Here is an 18,900-nt window from a genome sequence, read left to right on the forward strand (position 1 = left end):
AAAGGTATATAGTGAAAGATAACAACATGGGATTTGGAGGATTTTGATTGAGATTTAAGGTTGGTGGAAGGTAAAAGTGGTAAATGGTGCAAATGAGTTATTTTTAACTCAAATGGGTTAGACCTTTTAACCTATATAAATTGAGTATTATGTGAGGTTACGGGTGTGGGTGTTGGTCAGAAGAATGGTTATGTAAGGATGATAGGTGTTAATATTTTAAGAGGATGGAAGAGATGGTGACATATGACAAAAGAGGTATGAAAGTGTGGGCTAGGTGAATTGGTTAATGAGAAGGGGTGTGAGGGGTATGTAGATAGCTTGTAGAGTGTTTTGAGGAGATTGTGATGGGGTTAGGTGGTGGCATATGGTATGATATGGGAATAGCGATGTAGTAATGATAATGATCTCTTTTGGGAGATTGGTTGTGGGGGTGACATGTGTCCACTTTAATGATCAAGGGTTGTATGAATCGTGATTGGTTATGATCATGGACATAGGTATGAGTTTGGGCTAGAGTAAGGGCTTAGGCTCAGGATTGGGTAATGGTTTAGGTTGAGTTGCATTTAAGATTGATTTAGATCCATTGGGCTTAAGGATTGGGTTGGACTTAATGATGATAGGTTGAGAAGATGATGAAGTTTAGATAAGCCTTATTGTGAGTCCATAGGACTATTAAGAATCTTAGGGCATTTGATTTGAACAAAAATGTCAAATTTGAAGATTTGAACCCTTAAACTCGTTAACGATTTTAAAAAAAAAAAATATATTTTTTTAGCCATTTTTCAAATGAGGTCCATTCAAATTGAGGTACTTATACTTGCTAAGTTAATAAGGAAAGTATTTCACTTACTATATTGCCCAACTTCAAACTTATATTGTATTTACATTAATTGTATATGCCTTCTTGTCTCATTTTTCCCTTTTTATTGTTTTTAGAGAGATTCTATTGCCACACAAATTTTATATAACGCTACCTAATTCATATGAAATTCACCAACGAATTAGCCCACATTTGAAGTGGCATTAACAAAAGTTGGTGCGGTAATAAAATCTCTTTTTTTTTCTTCCATCCTATTTTTTTTTTCTAATGTCAAAATCTCTTTATATTTTATAATTTTCTCTTTCTTCATCTCGCTCTCCCTCTCTCTCTCTCTCTCTCTCTCTCTCTCTTCTCTCTCTCTCTCTCTTTGTCTCTCTAGTTTGTCCCCTATTTCTTAATTTAAAAATGACATAGTACAACGCGTGAACGTTTCCTTATGCATTGAAAACTATAAAAAATTCATAGAATTGAAAAACATCATTTGCTTATACAAAACAATGTTTTGTCATACCATGTATTGACATGAAATTTCTCTCATTATATTTATACAATAAAAATCTAGATTGATTCATAACTTACAAACTTAGTAAGATTTCAAATCTTACTAAGGGTCGTTCACCTTATGGCATCCAAAAACATGGTCCTATGTTATAGGTTGTAGAGGATAGAATTCTATGAACTTAAAAAAAAAAAAAGTTGTTTTTCACTGTTAAATTTCAATTGTAAATTTGGGGGGTTCTAAAAAAAGTTGTAAATTTCATTGTCCATTGTCAAAACTTTGGTTCAAGCAAAAAAAGAAAAAAAAAAAAAAACAAACCAATTGTTTTCAATTTTTTATTTTGAACTTCGGGGAATTATACAAAATAGGTTTTGCCCCAATCATAAACATAGTCCACGGTGTTAGATGGAGTTGTGAAAATCCAAGGGTTGAGTGCATTCCCCCACTAACAACAACAAAAAATTGCTTGCAACCATAAACACATTTTGTGGTATGAGATTGTGGTTGACAATCCTATGGTAGAGAACACACCTCCCGATAAACCAACTCAACGTTTCGAATGCACTTGAAACCAACCACTTTCTCATCTCTCTCTCCCTCTCTAAATTCTTGAATAATGGAGAACCCACGATGATAGAAGTTTCAATTTTCATGGAGGAAGAAGAAATCTGTAAATAATGGAAACATTAATAAGTATTTGTCCTCTATGCCTCACTATTTTGCATGCATCGTTCATGTAAATTAGAATTTCTTTTTTAAATATTTATTAAAGACATGAAGTGTGATTTTGTAAGGTAAGGTTAAGATATGTGCACTACTCTCTAACTATTTTTCCAAATTAATTCTATAAAGATTAAGGCGATGTTTGTTTGCGCTATTTTTCATCGCTTATTGTTGAAAAAAATTAAATTCAGCACTTTTATCAAAATAGCGCGTTTGTTTACTCTATATTTTCAGCGCTTATTGCTGAAAATAAGTGAAAAAAATTCAGCACTATTTTGATGCTGAAAAAAAGTGTTGAAACGGTAAGCACTTCGCTTTTTCCTATACGGACAAGTATGCCATTTGTTTTTTTGAGCATGGACAAGTATGTCCTTATTTTTAAAAGGATATTATCTCTTATATCCCATAGATAAATATATAAACACCCCACAAATTAATAAACCCACACCATAGCTAAATTATTTTGTCTTATATGGGTTAAAAGTTTTGAAATGAGTTGATTTTTAGTGAGGATGATCTCTACAATGAGATCATCTTCACAAAAAATCAACATATCTTTAAACTTCTAACCCTATCAAAACAAGTTCAAGAATCGTAAATTGTCCCTTTTTTTTTTTTTATAAACTATTTTTGACGAGTTAGAAATTTCAAAATAGATTGATTTTTGGTGAGGATGATCTCTAGACCATATAGACCATCCTCACTAAAAATTTGCTCATTCCAAAACTTTAACCCATATAAAACAAAACAAAAAATGGCTATAGTGTGGGTTGCCTTTATTAATTCATAGGGTGCTTTTATAATTACACATCCTTCATTTCCATCGAAAATTATTCATCCAAAATTAAGTTCTTTTAAAGTTGATTTCAAATTTTGGTGACTTGTATGACATTATTATTTTTAATTTGAAATTTGTGGGCTTTTATAAATAGAAATTATTATTTATAAATTGAAGATTTGACTATTATTTATTATTTAAAAATAAATTGTATTTTAATTTTATAAGAAATAATATATTTTATTGTGTTTGATAATAAATAAGCATTTGAAACATGCAAACAATGTATAATATGATTGTAAGGGTAACAAAGACAATTTACCAGTTTCAGCAATGTGTAACAAACATGATTCAGCATCTAAACAAACAATTTTTTCAGCACTTAAATTCAGCGCTTATAAGTTTCAGCGCTTAATGCTATTCAGCACTTATTTTTTTTATTTTAACAAACAGCACCTAAGAACCCTTTACTTTTAATTGTGATGAATCTTTTGTAACCATCTGGGCTATTTTCTTCTTATTTTTAGCCGCAATTCTGCAAAGAGTTGTGATTTTCAGACTAGAAAATTTTCACTTGGTGTGTATGCCGTAGACGTGGCAAGAGCACACAACCCTAGATCTTTTTCTTCTGGATACACAAGGAAAGCAGTCAATGATTATGTGCCTTTACCACGTTAGCCAAGTACAAATCGAGTGAATTTTCGAGTTAGAAAATAATTAGCGTTCTAGAAATACCCACATAATTGATTTTACAAAGTCACATTTCAAAATGGTGTCCCGTTTCTATAGCAAAAAAAAAAGTGTTCTATGTGACTACGTGGCATGTGTTTAATGGAAAACAAACACAGGCTGGGTGCCTTCTGAAAAAGACTTGGTTAGGAGCCCAATTTTTCTTAAACTTATGCTATATTGGACCTGATTCTTTCCAATACGGGTAGTTTTGGATCGTGTAAGACTAGCCTTACTCACTTAGTAAGATTTCAAATCATACTAAGGGTCCTTGGGCTCACCTTGTGGCATCCAAAAACATGATCCCATGCTATAGGTTGTAGAGGACAAAATTTTATAAACTTAAAAAAAAAAAAAAAAATTTCACCATTAAGTTTCTATTGTAAATTTGGAGTGTTTGTAATTGTCCATTTTCAAAAACTTAGGATTAAGCAAAAAAGAAAATCAATATTTTTTATCTGCGTTTTTCCATGAAATCTAAAGTGCTTTGGCAATCACCTTAATAAGGAAAGTATTTTGATTTTGGATTTAGAAAGTAGTTTTCTAAAATACATGAAGTTGTTTTATAATATTTTTGCATCAATAATTAATTAATATCACTGTAATAATTTTATTTTCCCCCCTTTAAATGACACTTCTTACATATTTTTGCCATGTTACTTTTTTTTTTATTTTAACAACTCTATGCACGTCTCACCACTTAGCATGGTTTTTAAACTCGATTTTGCGTCTCGTCTCATCCAGGCCCGATATCGAGTCGTCTCGAACGAGTTTTCCGATACATTTGAGACGTCTCATGAGACAACTCAAAAAAATAAATGTGAGTCCTGAAACTCGATCAAAAAATGACTTTGTGAGTTGGTCTCATTCAGCTCCGATGCCGAGTTAACTTGGGCAATATGTCTCAGTCTTGGATAAGTTTAAAAACTGTGCCACTTTGTGGCACTTCTTTGTGCCTTGTTACTTCTTTTTTTCCTCCCTTTCAACATGGATTTTGGCTAACCTGACTATGGGTTAGTGTCTATGTGCGGGATACAACTCACATGTTAGAGCATAAGCGCTACTTGCATTTGCAACAAAAAATCGTAAAAAAAGCTCAAAAGAGTGCTTAGTTTCAAAAGGCTTTGTTGAAACTCTAGCAAAAATCATGAGATCAATCAAATCTTTTGACCTCCAAGGAGGTCAGTGGGTTGTTGATTCCATGATGGTTAAACTAAAGTCAAAGTTGATGCAAACATCACTGTGAAGTTTTTATTTAGGGTAAATTACACTTTGACCTCCAGTAATTTGGCATAATTTTATTTTAACCCTCTCAATATTTTGATAATTATACTTACCTCCCTTAAAGTTATCTAAGGGGTTCACTTACCCCTTCCGACAAATTGCCTTCAACCTTAACTGTTGGGTTCCTTTTATAAAGACCATTTTACCTTTTTTAAAATGTTATTTCTTTTTATAAATATAAATATGCCAATTAAAAGATGGGTTCAATGTATGTTTATATGGATAATTTTAATTTTTGTTTTAAAATTTAATTTTTATTAAAAAAATAATATTAAATAAGAAGGTAAAATAGTAAAATAACATCTAAATTTTAACCCCCATAAGTGAAAAGGGTGGCAAGTGTGATTATCAAAACATTAGGGGGTCAAAATGTACTTTACCCAAAATGTTATTTCTTTTTATAAATAAAAATGTGCTGGTTAAAAAATGGGGTCAATGTATGCTTAGATGGTGTATTTTATTTTTTGTTTTAAAATTTATTTTTCAATCAAAAAAATAATATAAAATAAGAGGGTAAAATAGTAAAATAGTATTTGAATTTTAACCTTTTAGTGAAAGGGGAAGCAAGTGCAATTATCAAAAAATTAGGGGTTCAAAATGAAATTATGCCAAATTATAGGGGTCAAAGTGTAATTTACCCTTTTATTTACTTTTATTTTATTTTTTTTCTTTTGTATGTTCTATTTTTCTTTTTATAGTTTTAATTTTTTTATTCATTTGTAGAGAGAATTACACAGTAGACCTAATTATTGTATTTTTATTATAAAAACTCCCTTGAAATTCTGACAACTCTAAGAAAACCTTGCTTTATGAAGTTCGTTACCCATCAAACCTCACTTTATCTAGTTCGTTATCGAGCAAACCCTGGAGTGGAACCATGTCATAAATTTCAAATTTTTTTAGGTTAATTTATTACTTAACATACCTTGGAGTGGATTCTAAGCACGTCAATTTGTGACATCCAAAAACATGATCTGTCATACAAGATTACAAATGATAAAATTCTAAGAACTAGAAAAGAAAATTAAAAAAAAAAAAATTTTCTTTGTTGAATTTTAATTTTAAATTTGGGAGTTCAATATGCATACATTTTCAACATCTACTATAAAACTCAAAAAGATTTGATTTTCATTTTTCCTATCTAATTTGAAATTTTCCATGAAATTTGTAAGGCTATGTTGTTGGATTGCTAATTTGATTATCCATGTTAGCCCAATGACCCATAATATGATTTGAAATCTTAGTGAGTTTGTCATGGTAACATGATTCATGAAGTAAAGTTTGTGCAAGTAACAAACTTGAGAAAGTAAGGGAGTTTTTATAATAAAATTACAACATATAGGCATGCCCAATATATATATAAAAGAAAAAAATAATAAGAGGATAAAATAGTAAAATAACATCTGAATTTTAAGATTGTGCGTGAGAGGGGAGGTAAGTGCAACTATCAAAATGTTAGGGGTCAACATGGAATTATGCCAAATCACAGGGTGTGAAAATGCACTTTACCCAAAAAAAATATAATTCAACGATCGTGTAGTGATGACAAAACTAATTCAACGAATATAGTTTATATGACAAAACTACCCTTTTATCTTCTTTAGTACGAAATAGGCGAAAAAGGACATGTTAGTCGTTGAAAATAAAAAGAGTCTGCCTAGCCTTACTAAGAGTCATTGGACTCACCTCTTGGAATCCAAAAATATGATCAGATGCTTCAGGTTTTTTAGAGAATGAAGTTCTATAAATTTTGAAAAAAATAAATTATTTTTTATTTTTAAATTTGGGAGTCATGTAGAATTCAGGTAACCGTCCATTATTAAAATCTTGGATTTAAAAAAAAATGTTTATTTTTATTTTTATTCTTGATCTAAGTTTTTCGATCTTAGAGAAATGATGTTGGATTTTTGATGTGGTGTGGTGGTTCATTTGAGCAAAACAACCCTTAGTAAGGTTCAAAATCTTACTATGTTAGTAAGGAAAGGGTTTCATAAATAAAAACAAATTCGAGGGTATTTTAGTTTCCCAAAGAATGGCATCCCCCGCGCTCGAGACAAACTTCTCGTTGAAATTGAATAGAAGTAAAATGTTAGTGTCCAACGTCGCTGGACACTGATTTCACAAACAACGGCATAGATATTAAGGGCATTAGCTTCTCCTTCCATCCCAACCGTTCGTCCACCATCGTTGAACAATAGAAAACGTCCAAAATAAAATAGATCTAATAAATGTTTGTAGAATAACGAAACTTCGCTAAATTTAGAGACGGCTTTCGGGGTTGGATCCCTTAATGTGATAAATTTCGCTAGATTTAGGGATCCTGTCTCTGAAGATCAGTGGAGATTTGAGAGAAATTTTGTTATTTATTTTTAAGTTTTTTGGATTTTTGTGAGGTTCGTCTTGGTTTCGGATCTGATGGATGATGGAACAGTTCAATCGCGATACGTGAAACTCACGAAGGATCAAGATGCGCCCTCAGAAGATATTCGGCCCGGGGAGCTTAATCAACCTGTCCAGGTTCCTCAGGTGTGTGTGTTTTTCCCCAATACTTGATTCTTTTGGTACAAAATTGAATATTTGGTGTCGATTTCTCATAGAATTGTAAATTTCGACATTTGTGCTAAAACAGAGATCGAAACAGGCAATCGGATATCACTAGGGCTTGCATTATTTGTTATTTTAATGGAATTCATGCCTGTTACATGTGGATCAGTATTTTTTATTTTTGTGTTTATTTGGATTGTATAAATATGTTTTGGATCAATCCGATTTGGGTGAAACTGCGTATAATTATCAAAGATGGCATTGTATGGAAGTTCTAATTGTGCATGTTTTGATTTCTTATAGAATTTTAAAATTTGAAGTTTGCACAAAAATTGGATATCGCAACAAGTGATCAGATTTCCCTAGGGTTGCATTGTTCATTACTTTAATTGGATTCATGCTTGTTACATGTGGATCTGCATTTTTTATTTTCCTGTTTATTGGGATCGTATAAATATGTTTTGGATCAACTCGATTTGTGTGAAACTGCAGAGATTTATTGAAAATGGTATTGTATGTAAGTTCTAATTTTGTGTGGTCAATTTCTCGTAAATTGTAAATTTTCGACGTTTGCTTGAAAATGTCGATCACAACAGGCAATAAGGTTTGCTCTGCTGTTTGCTTCAATGGAATTCATTCTTGGTATATGTTAATCACAGAATTCTTGATTTTTGCGATTATTTGGATCATATAAATATGTTTTGAATAAGCTCGATTTGTGTGAAACTGCAGAGATTTATTGAAAATGGTATTTTATGTAAGTTCTAACTATGTGTGTTATTGGGGGCAGTTATCCGTTCATCGATGTAATGAGTGTGGTCAGCCTCTTCCTGAAAGCTATGAGCCCCCAGCAAATGAACCTTGGACAACAGGGATTTTTGGTTGTGCCGAAGATACCGACAGTTGTAAGAGTCCCTCCTTGCTTTACTTGTAATTTGTAATATAGGACATTGGTAGTAGGCATCATCAAATCTTTATTTTCTTTGCTTTGGGTTTGAAATTATAAACATCTTGTTTTTAATAAATATCCAGCAACCCTTGTTTAAATACTAATACAGTAACACATAAATGTCTCTCACATCCGATTGTTTTCTCGGATGCAATTTCTATTGTTTTGAGTATATGTCTAGTCTTCCCTGAAAGTTGCAGAAAAATCACTTACAACTATTTTCATTAGTTTTAGCAAAATTACTGTTACATGTTTGTTCATACATAGAAAATACTAAATTTTCCCTTTCACCAACACCCAATAGGTTTTCTAGATCTCATTATGTGTGTGTTATTTGAAAATGAACATAGTGGGAATATTTCATATCTGATTTGAGAGCATATCCATCTTAATGGGTTCATTTTAGAAGTTATTACTTTACATTTTTTGTATGTGCTTAAATGGTTTATTTCAAAGTTGAATATGCAACTGGTTTATATTTGTGGGGTATCTGTTTTAAAGTTGGGTAGGAACAAGGAAGTGTTGTTTCATAATATCTAGTACAGGAATTATGCTTGTCCAATACTTCTCTTTCCAGATTAGTAATGTTATTGTATTGAAGGAAAATAATTATGAAGTAGTAGATCTGGTTTGGAGAATTTGCTGTATGCAATCTCTTTTTCCATCACTCTTAATTAGTAAATCCTTTGTAATCATAGTTCCTCTAAGAGTGTCGGGAAAAATTAAAGCACATCCTTTATCATGATTGTGGATATGAAGGACGATACATGATACTACTGAATCATTGTGATTTTTTGTCTTATTTTCACATTGGAGCATTGTGGAAACTTTGGGGGATTTCCTTAAATACATGTTTGAAAAAGGGATCATGAAAAATGATAGAATGAAACCTGTTGAAGAGATTGAAGGAATTAAAGCATAAGGAGAGTGATAGATAACAAAAATGGCCAATAAACAATGAGGAGTGTGAGGAAGAAGGAAGATTGTATGCTCACAAGGGAGGTGGGGAGAACACATGCACAAAGAGGAGTCAAAATAAGTGTGGAATGAGAGGAGGTACGTCATGGTTATATTGTGAAGTGTGTTACATTTATGCAAGGGTAGATATGTCATTTTAATGTATACTGATAATCATATAAATATTTCCTCTAAGAGATGTAGGCGTGGTGATAGGTTAAAGTTACACTATCTTTCAAAAAATAAAACTTTATTTTTCTTTCTTTTTTTCTTTTCTCCCTCTTCCCTTATTTTTGTTCTTTCCATTCTCTACTAATTTAGACAGATTACACTTTGGTATCAAAGCTAGCTATGATCTATTTTTTTTTGACTTCCCACATTTGTGAGCAAGATATGAATAGTGTTGCAAGAACAATCCTTGTGAAGAGATCTATTGCTTCTTACTCAATATATTGCTTTTGGTTTTCAATAAATTTCTTCATAAAGATTTGGTATTTTTTCTATGGCTTGAAAGTTTGGTTTGGGTTTCAAGAAGAACTTTGACTTGTTCGGACTATTTTCTATTGTTTGAGGGTTAGCTAAATGCTAATGTTTGTTGGTGTTCAATTGTATGCTAAGTGGTGTTTGATGATTATTGTATTAGAAAGCTAACAGTATTCAGTTCAAAAACCTCTCTTTAACTTGAATGTATTTCTTCAAAAGTGATTGTGGTGTTGAAGGGGTGTTTGATAATGAAGTAGTGGTATATTGTTGCATGCCAAGTGTTTGAAACAAGTTAAACTTCGGTCTTCTGAAGTTAATTTTTCCTTAATTGGTAGTGGCTCTTTGCCTGTTCCAAGAGAGAACCCTCTTATTCAAATTACTACTGTCAAGCTTGATGGGAAAAACTATTGGTTTTACTTCACCTAACTTTTCATCACACATAAAGGGAAGATGGATACTTAGATGGAAGAGTTGAATACCTGATCTCATGAATCCTATATATGCCAAGTGGGAAGCCAAAAACACAATAGTGATGGCTTGACTTTAGCACTCTATAATCACAGAGATGAGTAGTTGGTTTCTTTTCTTACAATCAACAAAGGATATGTGGGATGTTGTGGATCAAACCTATTCTCATGTGGGCAATATTGCAAGGATCTATCAAAAGGGGAGTGTTTTGAGGTATGCCACATATATGTAAGGGTAGATATTTCATTTTTGTGTGTATGGATAATCATGTAAATATTAAGATATTCACATACATTTCCCCATTTGGAATGCTATATATAAGTAGAGAGGTAGTCATGTTAGGGTTATAGGCTTTTTCCAAACGAAAACTTTCTCACTTTCTTCTTATTTTCGCCTTTTTTCCTTCTTTCTTCTTCTATTCTCTATTGGTTTAGACATATTACAGTTTCCTAGCGAGGGAATTCCTCAAGTTCGATTTTACTTCAAACCTTTAGAGATGTCAATAAATAGATGAAGAGGGAGAAGAATTTAGTTGGTACAATGAAGGTGTTTTTTTTTGGGTAGGTAAAATGAAGATATATAGCCACAGGTTGAAGGAATGTGCAAGTTGAAGGTGGCGAAATCGTATGTGAACACAGAAGATGTGGCTCTTTAAGGAATTGAATGGAAGAACAAGATTTGTTCAGTCTAGCTCAAATCTTTGGAATAAGGGTTCAATGATGACAATGATAGGTTGTATGAAGATGAAATCTTTATCATGGAATGTGTGAGGCTTAGGGAACAATGATAGGAGAATAGAGAATAGTGGTGTTGTCATCTATTAATCTGTGTAAGCCAGTTATCATTGCTTTATAGGAAACAAAGGTGGAGAGCGTGAATGAGGATATTATACTGCAGTTGTGGGGTTGAATGAATTGAGGTGGTGTGAGTGTGACCTCTCGACTTTGGGTACATCATTTTTTGTCTTGTTTTATTTTTTTCTAATATGGGATGAGAGGTTTGTGACAATGGATGATATTAGTGGGAGTATTGTCGATATCAATGCTATGCAAATGTTCATTAGAGGAGTTCTATTGGGTATTCACTGGGTTTATTTGCCCTCGAAAAGTAGACCTAGATCTCACTTGTGGAATGAGTTGGATAATATCGCAATATTGTGGGATGTTCCATGTTGTATGGGGGTAGTTTTAATTTAGTAAAATTTTCTTTTGAAAATTGATGAAGGAGTTGGCTAACAAGAAATAAGAACAACTTTGGGGAATTTGCAAGTAAATATAGGCTTATGACATTCTACTTAAGGGGGCTAGTATACTTGGTCTAACAATTGAAAAAAGGTCAATGCCTTAGAAATTGGATAGAGTCCTCATCTCCGTTCAGTGGGATGACTACTTTCTATGGTCATGTAATTGTCTATATCGAGGCCAACTTTTGACCATGTCCTTATTCTTGGGTTGACCAATATCAGACAACACCCCATTCATTTTGTGTCGAGGATATATGTATAAACACTCAAAATTTTATAAAATAAGTGGGGAGTGTTGGTCATCATTATTCTTTTGAAGCTAGGGTCTGCAGTTTGCTTCTAGAAGTAACTTAAAGCTCTAAGCGAGATATTAAAGATCATGAACGAGGAATTTGGTGAAGTGGATAAAAAAAGAAAGTGGTCCTTGAAGAGATCGAAGATCTATAGAGAGGTCAATGCGAGCCCGTTTAGTTGGAGGGACAAGCTTGGGTTTGATAATAAGGCCTTTGGGGGACACAGTCCAATCAAATCATGTGTGTACTAATACAAATACTTGTCTCATAACTCGTTCTCTCTCTCTCTCTCTCTCTCTCTATATATATATATATATACACACACACACACACACACACATACTAGAGTTCATCTATGCCGTAGGCACGGGCATCCTCTTTGGGGGTTAAAGGGGTAAAAGAGGAAAATAATAAAATTGGAAATGTATTATTAAAAAATCTTTGGAGTTGAATGGGTAAAAGAGGAAAAATAATAAAGTTAAGAGGGTTATTATTGAAAAAGGGAAGGGGTGGGGTTGGGGGAGGAGGAGAGGAAAGACATTAAAGTTCAAGGGGGAGGAGGAAATCAATAAAGTTGGGGTGACTGTAGTTGAGGGAACTTTTATCCCCCACAAGTGGGCCCCACGTGTTTTACTATATATATATAATAGGGGAGCGTCCAAGGGACATATGTAAAAACAATCATTTTTCAAAATATGGGTTAGAAGTTTCGGATTGAACTGATTTTTTGTGAGGATGATATCTATGATGAGAAGATCATCCTCCCAAAAAATCAGCCCAATTTGAACGTTCTAACCCCCATCAAAAGTGATTTAGAATGTGGACCGTCAATTTTTTACCAATAATTTGTAAACCACTTTTGATGGATTTAGAAGTTTTAGATTGGGCTGATTTTCGGTAAGGAGGATCTTCTTATCATAGAGATCATCCTCACAAAAAATCAGCTCAATCCGAAACTTCTGACCCATATTTTGAAAAATGATTGTTTTTTACTTATGTCCCTTGAACGCCCCCCCCCCCCCCCCCCCATATATTATATATTTCCCACCCCTTATCTTTCTTCTGTTGGTTTTTCCACCCCTCTTTCGTTTTCTTTTCTCTATCTCCCTCTTTATTTTGCAAAGGCAAATGCAAGTTGAGCTTGGCGAGGCTTGGGTTTTCTGATTTTTTTAAAGGACTAGTGGGTTTGGATTACGTTTTATTAGGCCTAATTAAAATTGTTTTTTTACAACCCAATCCAAGCTCAATCTACCACACTGACACCCTTACATATTTGGATAGGTAGGAGGAAGAGGCAAGGCCATCCTAGGAACAAGTTAATTAGAAAGCAAGTGCAAAATAAAAATTTATGAAGCTCTAAATTTGTAAGAAATGTGTTGAAGAAAAAAGCTAAGGTCGTTAAAATAATGAGACAATAATATGAAGTTTTTTCATTTGGATAATGTTCAAAGAATTGGTGTTACCTTAACATGTGGCATGAGTTTCAATATTAAGGGATCTGGCATGACATATTTTAAAATTTTCAATATTGGGGCATGACAATACATTTAGCTTGTGGTATAACATATCTTTTAGTTGGTAATCTAGTTCTTTATAGCATATGAAGGAAGTTTAACTTGGATAGCTTCCCAAGTTACTAAGAGTATATCTTCCAAACCCTTAATGGTAATTCATTTCAGAAAAAAGAAGGTAACATTGGTTTTACCATCTATATGTAAAGTGCTTAGGAGTGTCATGTCTAGTGTTGTCAAAAGTGGTGCCTAGTCCTCGAAGTGGCCACCTAGACCATTTAGGAGCCAGGCGGGTTTCAAAAAATAAGGTTAAACTAATAATTTTATGTATTATTTTATGGAAGATAATGGTTTAAGGAGTATTCAATATATTTTTAAGTACAAGGGTGTGTCTCAAACATTCACCAAATCTTGGAGGGGGTGTGTCTAAAGTTAAAAGACGTTTGTGAAGGGGGCATTAAACTGCTTAAATATTGTTGGTTACATGATTTTTATTTTGTTTACATATTAATTATTAGTTGACTTGTTGGCTTGCTTGGCAGCTGGTATTTTCTTGGTAATGACATATTGATCATTATTTTTTTATGATCTTTACTACATATAAAAAATTGAAACATTAATTTTTAGTTTTTTTCCCCTTAACTTGTATCTGTTTTCCATCCTTTTTAATAAACTCCGTACTTTAAAACTTAAAAATGATTCACCTAGTTCTATTATTATTATTGTTATTGAAAAGAGGAAGAAAGCTCAACAGATTAGAAATGCAATTAATTGTATTCTTTTGCTTTTGGTTGCCAGTACTCAAAACAGAAAATTAGTCCTTGTAGGTTTATTGAACAGCTGAAGGGTACTATATTGACTTACAACTGTTTGAGCACCATTATGTTGGCATTTTCTTATGTTTCATCATCTTCTTGACTAATGCCAACTCTCTTCACTCTTAGTTACAAATTGTATTTGTTTTCATTCTTCTGGCAAGAAGATCTAAATACACCCCCCCCCCACCCTTTTTTTTTCCTTCATTAAATGTGAATCTTGTCACGTAGGCCTTGATTAATCTAAACTCTCATGTTTTGTCAACACAGGCTGGACTGGACTATTTTGTCCATGTGTATTGTTTGGGCGTAACATTGAAAGCTTGAGAGAAGACATCCCTTGGACCAGGCCGTGTATTTGTCATGCCGTTTGTATTGAAGGTGGCATTGCACTTGCAGCAGCAACAGCAGCCTTCCATGGTGTTGATCCTAGGGCATCATTTCTCATTTGTGAGGGCCTGTTGTTTGCTTGGTGGATGTGTGGTATCTACACTGGTCTCTTTCGACAATCATTACAGAAAAAATATCATCTCAAGGTGATCCCAGCTTCTTTAAATATATATATTACATAAAACTAATTAGCTGTGATAAATGTTGATCAATTTTTTGAAATAAAGAAAGAGAAAAACTCAGAAGAGTTGCACGGGTCAGTGGAGTGTCGGAACCTAACATGGGTATTTTGTGCTTTTAGAGAAGTCCACAGGCATAGATGTGTGATTGGATTATTTTCAACACTCTCTTGAAGTGACATTAAATCATCAGTATCAAAGTGTTTTTTAGTTGGGGACTTGATGTCTTAAATTATGATTACTGGTGGTGACCATATAAGTTGCTTGTACTGAAGATCTTGACAAAAAAAAAAAACTTGATTCTAACATTCCTTACCTTGTGAAAAGTTGAATGGGATTTGATAAATCTGGATCATCCAATTAAACCTTTACTTTAGGTGAAAGTTTCATATGGTTAGGGCTGGTTGACATGGACTTATTTTGGGTGGTGATGATCATCTTGGTGAGGACAACTCACCTTGTAGTTGGATTGTCTAACACGTTCTCTATGTGTAGTACCACCATCAGACATAAATCTAGATGGCGAGATCTATATATTTCTATATATTAAATTATATATATTTTTCTTCATGACGAGTGTGTTGATGATGGCACTCATCATGGAGCAACAGTTCATCATCCTCTCTGCTTTGGCTGTCACTCACACGTGCTTAGATACCCATGGCTGAAATTCTCTTGGTCCTGGAGATCTCTCTTTTAAATGATCACATTCTCTTGCTACCGTAGGATAGCAAGGGTAGAAAAAAAAGGGCCCTATCGAAGGGCAGAAAGGAGCACAGCGCAGAATTGCAGCATGTGGAAAAAAAACTGAGAAAAAGCCTTATCGCAACATGCGATAAAGGAATATGAATCAGAAAAATTAAAAAGTTCCCTAAGGGGAGACGTTCTAATGAAGCTCCAGCTAGGTTATTAAGTCTCAAGATCCAGAGATGTTGGGAATAGAGGAGAAGAAGAGATTCAAGGTTTCAGGAGAAATCGAAGAGGAGAATCCAAAAAGATGATGGGACATCTTCTAGGGCTCTGATACCAAGAAGAATTTTAGAAAGTAATTCTCAAGTCTCATTCATGAGAGCTTGAAATATATATATATATATATATATATGCCCTTACATAGACATAAATGCTCTTACATTCAATTAAAATAAGCAACTAAAGAAGCTACTAACGAAACTACATTATTTCCAATAGGTAGTAGGTACCACCTACGTGACTCAGAGTTTAAGACACCGTTTGGTGTCAAATACAGTAAAGGCATCAGATATGGAAAATTACAGTCATACATTCTATACAGCTATACAACTAAAGATTTACTATCTTTTAAGATTTTTTCCATTTTAGGCGATGTGCCATACAGATTCATACTTGTATCGGACACATTTACAATGACAACAACAACAACAACAACAAAGACTTATCCCACAGATTTGGTGTCAGTTAAAAGAATCATGATTCCTCCATTCCACTCTGCCCAGAGCCAAGTTTTTAGTTATCGAAGGCTAGTACATATCTGCTTTTACTATCGTCATCCACATTCTTTTGGGCCTTCCTTTCACTCTTTTAGGACCTTCAACTTGAATAGTTCTTCTGGCTTGTAATTGGCCTTCGTTGCTTAAACCACTCAATAGTTCATCGTTGATTAGAACTACTACTACATTTTTCCGAATGCATTCGTTTCTAATTTTATTTTTCTTAGTCTTTCCACTCATTAAACTCAACACCCTTAGCTTTGTTATGCTCAATTTATTAATATGATGCTTCTTGACTGCCCATCAATAAGTTCCATAAAGCTTAGTTGGTTTTAACTACCATCTTATACAATTCTCCTTTTAATTTGATTTATATGCATCTGTCATGTAACACTTCAGAAGCGCACCTGTACTTTAACCGTCTAGCTCTGATTTTATGAGCAACATCTTCGTCAATCTTTCCATCTTTGTGTATAATAGACCCAATATGAAGAAAATGGTTGCTTCAGGGTATTTTTAAACCATCAATTTTTCATGGACATTCCTCCTCTTGGGTGTTAGTATTTAACTTATACTCCACTTATTGGTCCTGGTTCTACTTATTCTAAAGCCCTTTGACTCCTACATCTCTCTCCATAATTCTAGTTTGTGTTGATTCCCCTTCTAATCTATCAATTAGTACTATGTCATTTGCAAATAAAATACACCAATGTACACGGTCTTGAACACAAGCCATTAATTCATCTATAATTAGAGCAAACAACTACGTACAAAACAGTTTTTTGGACGAATATTAATTTATTCTAATTTTGATTTTAAGCAAACTCCGCCTCTATGAGCATTAGGATCGTGTCAGTCCTTAAATCCAGATGATTTGATTAAGAGGAGGGTCATGTTAGGGTGACAGCTTGTGTAAAATTTGTGTCCTTAACATGGATTTGAATCCAGTGATTCGGTTTAATGGCACAAAAGTATTCATGTTGCCGACCCTGGTAGTCAGGATAAGGCAAATACAATGGAGATTATTTTCTTTTCTAGCTATTATGAATATACGCTTTTAATGTATATCATATCTATCTATATGTATATGTGTGTGTATTTTTAAATATATTGTATACTTAACATGAAGTGAAGTACCTCGGAATACCTCCCAATGTATGGAATAAACTAAAAGGACATGTCATAATGTCGGGTTTGTGAGGGTTAAGAGTGTCTGATTCTGTACCCGACAAACTGCCTTGACATTGTTACGTAGATGTACATAACCATACGTACTATGTAATTAATGTCAAAAATTGATGGAACAATGACTATAGCAGAAACATGAATCTGAGAGGAGACAAGCTCCATGGAAGAGTTTCAGTATATTTTGGATGAGCAGATCAGATTAAAAGTCTCGGTTATAGACACTCACAGCTATCATCAGCCTCATGCATTTAATGGATGCCGATGTTACAATTAATACCCCCTCTGGAGCCAAAACACTCGTGGGCTGATCGTGTTGATTTGCATTTTGCAGCAAATGATATATACCAATGAGATCAAGTGATGGGTTTCATCTATGTGAGATTGAGTAAATTGTTCTGGTTTAAAGGCATTTGAAACAAAGTATTGCCCTGAATTTTGGAGCAGTTCTCAAAGAATCTGGATGCCTTAGAAACAGCTGTTCGGAACTGCCAAGTTCCAGAAAGACAATGGGATTTTGGGTGTCTGATAGATCAACTAATTTGAAATGTTGAAGATTGTCTAACTTATGAAGAAAGTCAGCACTTCATTTTTTCTGCCAATGCTAATGGTTTGATACTTATTTGACTTGTCGCTGTTTTCTGTCAAAGATTGTCCAACTTATGATTCTTGGTCTTGTGTGCAGAACTCGCCCTGTGACCCATGCATGGTGCATTGTTGCATGCATTGGTGTGCCTTGTGTCAGGAACATAGGGAAATGAAGGGGCGTCTCTCAGACAACGTTGTCATGCCCATGACCATCGTCAACCCGCCTCCCATGCAAGAGATGAACATGAACGATAACAGGGAGTCTGCTAGTGTCTCTTCGAATGGAGTTGAACATACTAATTTGGAGATGCAGCCTTTGTAGGTTTTTTTTTTTTGGCTTTTAAAAGTGAGATATAAAGATTGAGAAAACAGGGATTTTGTGGGTTTGTTCTTATTTTACTTAAGGATTGAAACAAATTTATACAGTACTTTGGAAGCCTGCATAGCATCTGTGCTATGCTATGTAGCATCAAGACTACAAGAAAATTTAATTAATTGTCCTCAGAAGTTAATCGTGTTTAAGTTTTTTTTTTTTTTTTTCCTTGATAAGAAGAGATATTCATGGATGAATCCCAGGCATGGAAGATTAACTGAATATGTTTGAATTCCCAGCTAAGCTAAATGCTTTGTTACCTGGCAAAGTTTTAGAGGTCGTTTGGTTTTAAGGTAAGAGTCGTGATAAAAGGATGTGCTGAAACGTACACGGTTTGTACATGACTGATGTGGTAAGGGCACAGAATTATAGATCTTTTTCTTCGGGATACACAAGGAAAAAGATCTATGGATCTGTGCTGTGCCCTTGCCATGTCAGCCATGCGTCTTTTATCATTAGTCTTAAAGATAATTCTTCATTAGACCTAAGAGCAATTATATTCCTTGTAATAGGCTATATGGTTGGCAACCAACAAAAGAAATAGTTATCAAAAATTGCAATGAGAATCAGTAAACTTATTATGGAGGTGGTTAATAGATTGTTGGCTACATTTCTTCGCTAAA

The 18,900-nt window shown here is 33.8% G+C and overlaps 1 protein-coding gene across 1 annotated transcript; it reads left to right on the forward strand.

Annotated features, from left to right (window-relative positions):
* The first annotated feature begins 7,064 nt into the window (after nucleotides 1–7,064).
* On the forward strand, nucleotides 7,065–18,426 carry LOC147393387 (PLAC8 family protein). The gene is made up of 4 exons (XM_086455755.1): nucleotides 7,065–7,359; nucleotides 8,168–8,282; nucleotides 14,367–14,632; nucleotides 18,002–18,426. Exons 1-4 carry the CDS (start codon nucleotides 7,249–7,251, stop codon nucleotides 18,224–18,226), a joined length of 717 nt encoding a protein of 238 aa, XP_086311881.1. The 5' UTR covers nucleotides 7,065–7,248; the 3' UTR covers nucleotides 18,227–18,426.
* The last annotated feature ends 474 nt before the right edge of the window (nucleotides 18,427–18,900 follow it).

The sequence above is a fragment of the Akebia trifoliata genome, chromosome 10 (assembly GCF_017979445.1).
Source record: "Akebia trifoliata isolate Shusen 1 chromosome 10, ASM1797944v1, whole genome shotgun sequence".
Taxonomy (NCBI): Eukaryota; Viridiplantae; Streptophyta; class Magnoliopsida; order Ranunculales; family Lardizabalaceae; genus Akebia; species Akebia trifoliata.

Coding starts and splice junctions, on each gene's coding strand:
- LOC147393387 (XM_086455755.1), top strand. CDS start 7,249: ATGGATGATGGAACAGTTCAATCGCGATACGTGAAACTCACGAAGGAT. Junction 8,283..14,366: donor TGCCGAAGATACCGACAGTT/GTAAGAGTCCCT, acceptor TTGTCAACACAG/GCTGGACTGGACTATTTTGT. Junction 14,633..18,001: donor AGAAAAAATATCATCTCAAG/GTGATCCCAGCT, acceptor TCTTGTGTGCAG/AACTCGCCCTGTGACCCATG.